General features: G+C 62.4%; 1 protein-coding gene across 1 annotated transcript; it reads left to right on the top strand.

The window, feature by feature from the left end:
* The first annotated feature begins 1,329 nt into the window (after positions 1–1,329).
* Positions 1,330–8,622, top strand: TRAPPC1 (trafficking protein particle complex subunit 1). The gene is made up of 5 exons (XM_085524263.1): positions 1,330–1,414; positions 1,468–1,532; positions 2,601–2,699; positions 5,433–5,503; positions 8,379–8,622. Exons 3-5 carry the CDS (start codon positions 2,601–2,603, stop codon positions 8,605–8,607), a joined length of 399 nt encoding a protein of 132 aa, XP_085380389.1. The 5' UTR covers positions 1,330–1,414; positions 1,468–1,532; the 3' UTR covers positions 8,608–8,622.
* The last annotated feature ends 437 nt before the right edge of the window (positions 8,623–9,059 follow it).

Below are 9,059 nucleotides of genomic sequence, written 5' to 3'. Positions count from 1 at the left end.
ATGGGAGGGGATGGGGCGGTTATTGGGGGGGATGGGGGGTTATAGGGGGTTATTGGGGGGTTTATGGGGCGGTATGGGGGGCTTATTGGGGGGGATAGGGGGGATGGGGGGGTTATAGGGGGTTATTGGGGGGGCATGGGGGGTTATAGGAGGGGATGGGGAATTATGGGGGGGTTATAGGGGGTCATAGGGGGGGATGGGGGTTATAGGGGGGATGGGTGGGATAGGGTGTCATGGGTGGGTTATGGAGGGATGGGAATGTTATGGGGGAGGTTATGGGGGGTAATGGGGGGGAAGGGGGGGATGGGGGGCTATGGGGGGGTTTAGGGGGTTTATGGGGGGCGATGGGGGGTCATTGGTGGGATATGTGGGGGAGATGGGGGTTATGGGTGGGATGGGGGGACATGGGTGGCTTATGGGGGGGGATGGGGGGGTTATAGGGTCCATGGGGGTCATGGGTGGGTTATGGGGGGGGGATGGGTGGGTTATGGGGGTGACGGCGGGACATGGGTGGATTATGGGGGGGGGGTGGGGGGGTTATAGGGTCGATGGGGGTCACGGGTGGGTTATGGGGGTGACATGGGGGTATGAAGGTTAATGGGTGGGTTATGGGGGGGATAGAGGGGGCGTGGGGGGTAAAGGGGGGGAGTTGGGGGTGGTCATGGGTGGGTATGGGGGGCTATTGGGTCTATGGGAGGACATGGGGGGTATTGGGGGGACATGGGGAGGTAATGGGGGGGATGGGGGTTACTGGATGGGTTATGGGGGGGCGATGGGGGAGATAATGGGGGAGTTGGGGGTCGTGGGGGGGGTATGGGGAGGCTATGGGGTCGATGGGGGGACATGGGTGGGGTAATGGGGGGGATGAGAGGGGAACGGGGAGGAAATGGGGGGGAGTTGGGGGTCGTGGGGGGGTATGGGGGAGTTATGGGGTCGATGGGGGGACATGGGGGGGGGTAATGGGGGGGATGAGAGGGCATAGGGGGGAAATGGGGGGGGAGTTGGGTGTTGTGAGTGGGTATGGGGGGCTATGGGGTCTATGGGGGGGAGATGGGGGTTAATGGATGGGTTAATGGGGGACATGGGGGAACATAAGGGGGTTATGGGGGATGGGGGGGGGACGTGGGTGGGTTGTTGGGGGTCATGGGGGGTTATGTGGGGACACGGGTGGGTTATGGGGGGAGATGGGTGGACACGCCCGCCCCTATCCCCGTCCTGCTGTCAATCCTAGTCCCGTCCAGCTGTCAATCACCGTTTAGCCCCGCCCACAGCCCCGCCCACATCTCAGCTCTCCGCCTGCCCGTCGCCTCCATGTTGGGTGAGGGCGGAAGCGGAAGTAGCGTTAGAGGGGATTAATGGGACTGAGGGCGGAAGTGAGGGGGGCGGCGAGGAGGTAACGGCGGGGCCGGGGGAAGCGGTGGAACCGGGACCGAACCGGGACCGAACCGGGACCGAACCGGGACCGAACCGGGACCGAACCGGGACCGAACCGGGACCGAACTGGGAGCCGGGTCTATGAGGGCCTGGAGAAGGTGGGTAATGGTGTCGGGGGGCACTGGGAGCGATGGGAATGGGGGATAATGGGAGTAATGGGGTGATGGGGGGTAATGGGGGTAATATGGGGTGTGTGTATGGGGTGGGGTCTCTCATTGTCACCCCCCCCAAATGACCATCCACAACCTGGGGGTGCTATGGGGGGGGGTCTCTCATTGTCCCCCCCCATTTCCCCCTATGGATCAGGGTTTGGAGTCCCCATAGGCGATAATGGGGTTCCTCTATGCTGTATATATGGGGGGGGTCTCTCATTGTCCCCCCCCATTTCCCCCTATGGATCAGGGTTTGGAGTCCCCATAGGCGATAATGGGGTTCCTCTATGCTGTATATATGGGGGGGGTCTCTCATTGTCCCCCCCCCCATTTCCCCTTATGGGTCAGGGTTTGGGATCCCCATAGGCCATAATGGGGTTCCTCTATGCTGTATATATGGGGGGGGTCTCTCATTGTCCCCCCCCCCATTTCCCCTTATGGGTCAGGGTTTGGGGTCCCCATAGGCCATAATGGGGTTCCTCTATGCTGTATATATGGGGGGGGTCTCTCATTGTCCCCCCCCATTTCCCCCTATGGATCAGGGTTTGGAGTCCCCATAGGCGATAATGGGGTTCCTCTATGCTGTATATATGGGGGGGGTCTCTCATTGTCCCCCCCCCCCCCATTTCCCCCTATGGGTCAGGGTTTGGGGTTCCCATAGGCCATAATGGGGTTCCTCTATGCTGTATATATGGGGGGGTCTCTCATTGTCCCCCCCCCCCCCATTTCCCCCTATGGGTCAGGGTTTGGGGCCCCCATAGGCGATAATGGGGTTCCTCTATGCTGTATATATGGGGGGGGTCTCTCGTTGTCCCCCCCCATCTCTCCCTATGGGTCAGGGTTTGGGGTTTTCAGAGGTGATAATGGGGTCCCCCCTATGCTGTGTATGGGGGGGGTCTCTCATTGTCCCCCCTACTTCCCGCTATGGGTCAAGGTTTGGGGTTCCCATAGGCCATAATGGGGTCCCCCTATGCTGTATATATGGGGGGGGTCTCTCATTGTCCCCCCCCCCAGATGACCATCCACAACCTGTACATCTTTGACCGCTCCGGAGCCTGCCTCCATTACAGTGAATGGCACCGCAGGAGGCAGGCGGGGATCCCCAAGGAAGAGGTAATTTGGGGGAGGGTCTTTGGGGGGGGGGGGGTTAAAGGTGAGGGGGGGTGTAGTGGGATGGGATGTTGGGGTGCTGGGGATCCAAATGGGGGGGGGGGAATGTGGGGCCTGGGGAGCAATGGGGGGGTATTGGGGGTCTTTGGGGGGGGTTGGGGATTCATGGGGCGGGGGGAAGGATTTGGGGGTCCTGGGGGGGGAGGGAGGTGACACACTGAGGGTCCTGGGGGGGGGGGTGGAGGGCAATGGTGGGGGAATTGGGATCACTGGGGGGAATTGGGGGGCACTTGGGGGGGGAGGGCGGACATTGGGGGTCCTGGGGGCACTTGGGGGGGGAATTGGTGGTTGTTGGGGGTCGGGGGGGGATTTGGGTGTCCTGGGGGGGGAGGGGGGGACATTGCGGGTCCTGGATAGGGATGGGGGGGGGGGAATTGAGTGTCCTGGGGGGTGATGGGGGGGAATTGGGGCGCACTTATGGGGGATGGGGGGGACATTGGGGGGCACTTAGAGGGGATGGGAGGGGGACATTGGGGGTCTTGGGGGGGGGGGATGGAGGGCAATGGGATGGAAATGGGGGGACATTGCGGTCCTGGGGGGATGTAGGGGGGTATTGAGGGTCCTGGGGGAAGATGGAGGGCAATGGGGGGGGAATTGGGGGTCACTGGGGGGAGGAAACGGGATTCCTGGGGGGGGGGGGGGAGGGAATATTGGGGGTCCTGGGGGCACTTGGGAGGGGGAATTGGGGGTCGTTTTGGGGGCTTGGTGGGGAATTGGAGGTCCTGGGGGGGGTGGACGGACATTGGGGGTACTGGGGGTCAATGGGGGGGGGGAATTGGGGGTCGTTTGGGGGGGGGTTCATGGGGGGGTTAGGGGGAATTGGGGGTCCAGGGGTAGAATGGGGGGCACTTGGGGGCTGGAAATGGGGGTCATTGATGGGGGTGGGAGGTCCTGGGGGCCATGGGCGTGGGGGGAAATGGGGGTCCTGGGGAGGGGGGGGGTGGGAATTGAGGGTCCAGGGGTAGAATGGGGTGTACTTGGGGGGTGGAAATGGGGTTTTTTTGGGGGGGAGGGATTCCTTGGGGGTGGGGGGGGAATTGGGGGTCCTTTGGGGGGCGGTTGGGGGGACATTGGGGGTCCTGTTGGGGGAGGGGGATATTGGTGGTTATTGGAGGGGGGTGAGAAGGGAGATTGGGGGTCCTGAGGGCAAATGGGAGCCACCTGGGGGGGACTCGGTGGTCTTGGGGGGGATGGGGGGCAATGGGGGAGAATGGGGGGGAATTGGGGGTCCAGGGGGGTGGAAGGGGATTCCTAAGGGGGGGGGACTGGGGGTCCTGGGGGCAAATTGGGAGCATTTGAGGTGGGATGGGGGGGGGAATTGAGGGTCCTGGGGGTGAATGGGGGACAATAGGGGGGGAGAATTGGGGGTCGTTGGGGGTGAGGGGGAAGAAATGGGGGTCCTGGAGGCGAATGGGGGCCACTTGGGGGGAGAATTGGGGTTCTCTGGGGGGGGGGACTGGGGGTTATTTGGAGGGGGGGTAGGATGCATGGGGGGGGGGGGCGGAATTGGGGATCCTGGGGGGGGTCCTGGGGGGACATTGGGGGTCTTGGTGGAGAATGGGGGGCAATTCGGGGGGAGAGGTGGGGGTCACTGGAAGGGGGGGGAGGGGATTCATGGGGGGGTGGGGGAGAAGGGGGGGAGGGGATTCATGGGGGGGTGGGGGGGGGGGAAATGGGGGTCCTGGGGGCAAATGGGGAGCACTGGGGGGGTGGAATTGGGTGTTATTGGGGGTGAATGGGGGCTCTGGGGGAAAATTGGGGGTCTCTGGGTGGGGGGAGTGGAATAAGGGGTCCTGGGGTATAATGGGGGTGGAATTGGGGGTCCGTGGGGGGGATGGGGGGCACTGTGGGGTGGAATTGGGGATCTCTGGGGGGTGGGGGGGGGGAATTGGGGGTTCTGGGGGCAAATGGGGAGCACTGGGGGGGTGGAATTGGGTGTTGTTGGGGGTGAATGGGGGCTCTGGGGGAAAATTGGGGGTCTCTGGGTGGGGGGAGTGGAATAAGGGGTCCTGGGGTATAATGGGGGTGGAATTGGGGGTCCATGGGGGGGATGGGGGGCACTGTGGGGTGGAATTGGGGATCTCTGGGGGGTGGGGGGGGGGAATTGGGGGTCCTGGGGGTGAATGGGGGGCAACTGGGGGGAATTGGGGGTCCTGGGGGGTGAACTGGGGGTCCTGGGGGGGATGGGGGTCCTTGTGGTGATTTGAGGTGCAATGGGAGGGGGAATTGGGGGGTGAATGGGGGGCAGTGGGGGGAATTGGGGGTCCTGGGGGTGAATTGAGGGGCAGTGGGGGGGAAATTGGGGGTCACTGGGGGGGTGGAATTGGGGGTCCTGGGGTTGAATTGAGGGGCAATGGGGGGGGAATTGGGGGTCCTGGGGGTGAATAGGGGGCAGTGGGGGGGGGAATTGGGGGTCACTGGGGGGGTGGAATTGGGGGTCCTGGGGGTGAATTGAGGGGCAATGGGGGGGGAATTGGGGGTACTGGGGGTGAATAGGGGGCATTGGGGGGGCAATGGGGGGGGGGCAATAGGGGGGAATTGAGGGTCCTGGGGGGTGAATGAGGGGCAATAGGGGGGGAATTGGTAGTCGTGGGGGGGGTATGTGGGATTTTTGGGGGGATTTGATGTGGTTTTGGGGTCTCCCTCCCCCCCCTCATTTTCTTCCTACCCCCCCAGGAATTCAAGCTGATGTTCGGGATGCTGTTCTCACTGAGATCCTTCGTGGGCAAAATGAGCCCCACTGACATGTATGAATGGGGAGGGGGGGATTAATTGGGGGGGGTCATTGGGGAGGGGGGGCATTAATTGGGGGGGGGCTGATGGTGGGGATTAATTGGGGGGGGCAGATATGGGGCTGGGGGTGATTAATTGGGGGGGCTGATGGGGAGGGGGGGATAAATTGGTTGAGGGGGCTGATGGGGGGGGGATTAATTGGGTTGGGGGAGGATGATGAGGTGGGGATTAATTGTGTGGGGGGCGTATTAATTGGGGGGGCTCTATGGGGAGGGGGGGGTATAAATTGGGGGGGGGGCTGATGGGATTAATTGGGGGGGGTTAATTGGGTGGGGGGGGATGATGGGGGGGGGATTAATTGTGGGGGGGATGATGGTGAGGGTGGGGATTAATTTGGGGGCGGAATGATGGGGGGATTAATGGGGGGCTGATGGGGAGGGGGGGGATTAATTGGGTGGGGGGCATATTAATTGGAGGGGCTGATGGGAGGGATTCATTGGGGGGGGCAGATATGGGGTTGGGGGGGGTTTCATTGGGGGAGGGCTGCTATGGGGCTGATGGGGGATTCATTGGGGGGGCAGATATGGGGCTGGGGGGGGATTTATTGGGGGGGCAGATATGGGGCTGGGGGGGGATTTATTGGGGGGGCAGATATGGGGCTGGTGGGGATTCATTGTGGGGGCAGATATGGGGCTGGGGGGGGATTCATTGGGGGGCCAGATATGGGGCTGGGGGGGGATTCATTGGGGGGGCAGATATGGGGCTGATGGGGGGGATTCATTGGGGGAGGGCTGCTATGGGGCTGAGGGGGGGATTTATTGGGGGGGGCAGATATGGGGCTGGTGGGGATTCATTGGGGGGGGCAGATATGGGGCTGGGGGGGGATTCATTGGGGGGCCAGATATGGGGCTGGGGGGGGATTCATTGGGGGGGCAGATATGGGGCTGATGGGGGGGATTCATTGGGGGAGGGCTGCTATGGGGCTGAGGGGGGGATTCATTGGGGGGGCAGATATGGGGCTGGGGGGGGGATTCATTGGGGGGGCAGATATGGGGCTGGTGGGGATTCATTGGGGGGGGCAGATATGGGGCTGGGGGGGGATTCATTGGGGGGCCAGATATGGGGCTGGGGGGATTCATTGGGGGAGGGCTGCTATGGGGCTGGGGGGGGATTCATTGGGGGGGGCAGATATGGGGCTGTGGGGGGATTCATTGGGGGGGCTGATGGGGAGGGGGGGATTCATTGGGTGGGTGGGGGATGATGGAGGGGGGGGATAAATTGGGTGGGGGGGCTGATTGGGGGATTCATTGAGGGGGAATTAATTGGGTAGGGGGGGATGATGGGGAGGGTGTCATTAATTGGGTGAGGGGATGATGGTGGGGGTCTTAATGGGAGGGGGTTGATGGGGAGTGGGGGGATGATTGGTGTCTTAAGGGGTGGGGGAGGAGGTGAGGGGTGAGGGGGGATGGGGCCCTAAGGGTGGGGGTCTTGTGGTGGGGGGGGTCTTGTGATTGGGGGTGGGCTTGTGGGGGGGGAGACTGAGGGGGTCTTTAGGAAGGGGGAGGCGGGTAGAGTGGGGGGGGGGGCTTTATGGGTTGTGGGGGGTCTCTATAGGGGAGGCTTTATGGGGGGGGGTCTTGTAGGATGTGGGGGGGTTTAGGAGGGTCTTTAAGGGGGGGGCTTGTAGGGGGTGGTAGCAGGAGGTAATCATTGATGGGGGGCTGATAGGGGATGTGAGGGGGGCCGATGTGGGTGGGGGGGGCTGATTGCGGGGGTCTTATATGGGGTGGGGGGTCTGATGGGGGTCTGATATGGGGTGGGGATCTGATAGGGGTGCAGGGGAGGCTAATCATTGATGGGGGGGCTGATATGGGGTGGGGGGGATTGAAAAGGGGTGTGGGGGGTAGCTGATATGGGGTGGGGGGGCTGATCATTGATGGGGGGGCTGATGGTTGGTGTGGGGGCTGATACGGGTTGGAGGGGGTGATGGGGGGAGGGGGGCTAATCAGTGTTGGGGGGCTTATCATTGATGGGGGGCTGAGAGGGATGGGGGCTTATTGTTGGGGGGGGCTAATCATTAATGGCGTGGGGTGATTGGGGGGGTAATCATTGATGGGGGGACTGATATGGGTTGGGGGGGAAGGGAGGGCTGATATGGGTTGAGGGGGGAGCTGATATGGGTGGGGGGGAGGGGGGCTGATATGGGTTGGAGGGGAGGGGGGGGGCTGATATGGATGGGGGGGAAGGGAGGGCTGATATGGGTTGGGGGGAGGGGGGGCTGATATGGGTTGGGGGGAGGGGGGGTTGTTATGGGGGGGGCTAATCATCGATGGGGTGGCTAATCTTTGATGGGGGGGCTGATAGGGGATTTGGGGGGGGGCTGATATGGGGTGGGGGGGATGATGGTTGATGGGGGGGCTGATCATTGATGGGGGGGATGGGGGTGGCTGATATAGGGTGGGGGGGCTGATCAGTTATGGGAGGGGGCTAATCATTGATGGGGGGGCTGATGGTTGATGGGGGGGCTGATATGGGTTGCAGGGGGGGGCTAATCATTGACGAGGGAGCTGATATGGGGTTGGGGGAGCTAATCATTGATGGGGGGGGCTGATAAGGGGTGAAGGGGGGGGCGGGAGGGCCTATAAGGGATGGGGGGGGGGGGCTCATAGGGGATGTGAGGGGGGGGTCTAATCATTGGGTTGGGGGGGACTGATAGGGGACGTGAGGGGGGCGGCGGTGGTCTGAGCTTCTTATTGTGGGGGGGGTCGTGGTGTGTCCATGCTTATTAATATGGGGGGGGGGTCGTGGTGTGTTAATGCCTATTAATATGGGGGGGTCGTGGTGTGTTAATGCCTATTAATATGGGGGGGTCTTGGTGTGTGTGTGCAGGCGGGACGGGTTCGTGTCGTTCCAGACGAGCAAATACCGGCTGCATTACTACGAGACGGCCAGCGGGCTGCGCATGGCGCTCAACACCGACCTCAGCGTCAGCAGCGCCAGGGACGCGCTGCAGCACATCTACAGCAACGTATGTGAGGGCACGGCCCCTTTAAGAGACACCCCCCCCCCCAATAGCAGCACATCTACAGCAACGTATGTGAGGGCACGGCCCCTTTAAGAGACACCCCCCCCCCAATAGCAGCACATCTACAGCAACGTATGTGAGGGCACGGCCCCTTTAAGAGACCCCCCCCCCTTAAAGAGACCACACCCCCAATACAGCAACTTTAGGACACGGCCCCTTTAAGAGACCCCCCCCAATAGCAGCATATATACAGCAACGTATGTGAGGGCACGGCCCCTTTAAGAGACCCCCCCCAATAGCAGCATATATACAGCAATGTGAGTGGGGTTGGGGTCAATGGGGAAGGGGTCTTGGGTAGTGGGGTTCCTATGGGGGTAGAGGGGTTTGGGGGGTCCCTATGGGGATGGGGGGTTTGGGGGGAGATTTGGGGTCCCTATGGGGATGGGGGGGTTTGTGGGGCGATTTGGGGTCCCTATGGGGATGGGGGGGTTTGGGGGGTGATTTGGGGTCCCTATGGGGATGGGGGGGGTTGTGGGGGGATTTGG

This window comes from Coturnix japonica, chromosome 26 (assembly GCF_054131305.1).
Source record: "Coturnix japonica strain WE chromosome 26, WE-NBRP24, whole genome shotgun sequence".
NCBI lineage: Eukaryota > Metazoa > Chordata > Aves > Galliformes > Phasianidae > Coturnix > Coturnix japonica.
Note: the sequence above shows the minus strand (reverse complement) of the source record. Positions and strands in the feature narration are given on the sequence as shown.

What these genes read in the sequence shown, in the direction of transcription:
- TRAPPC1 (XM_085524263.1), top strand. Translation starts at nt 2,601, where the DNA reads ATGACCATCCACAACCTGTACATCTTTGACCGCTCCGGAGCCTGCCTC. An exon ending in CGGGGATCCCCAAGGAAGAG is followed by an intron (nt 2,700 to 5,432) that starts GTAATTTGGGGG and finishes CTACCCCCCCAG; the next exon opens with GAATTCAAGCTGATGTTCGG. An exon ending in AAAATGAGCCCCACTGACAT is followed by an intron (nt 5,504 to 8,378) that starts GTATGAATGGGG and finishes GTGTGTGTGCAG; the next exon opens with GCGGGACGGGTTCGTGTCGT.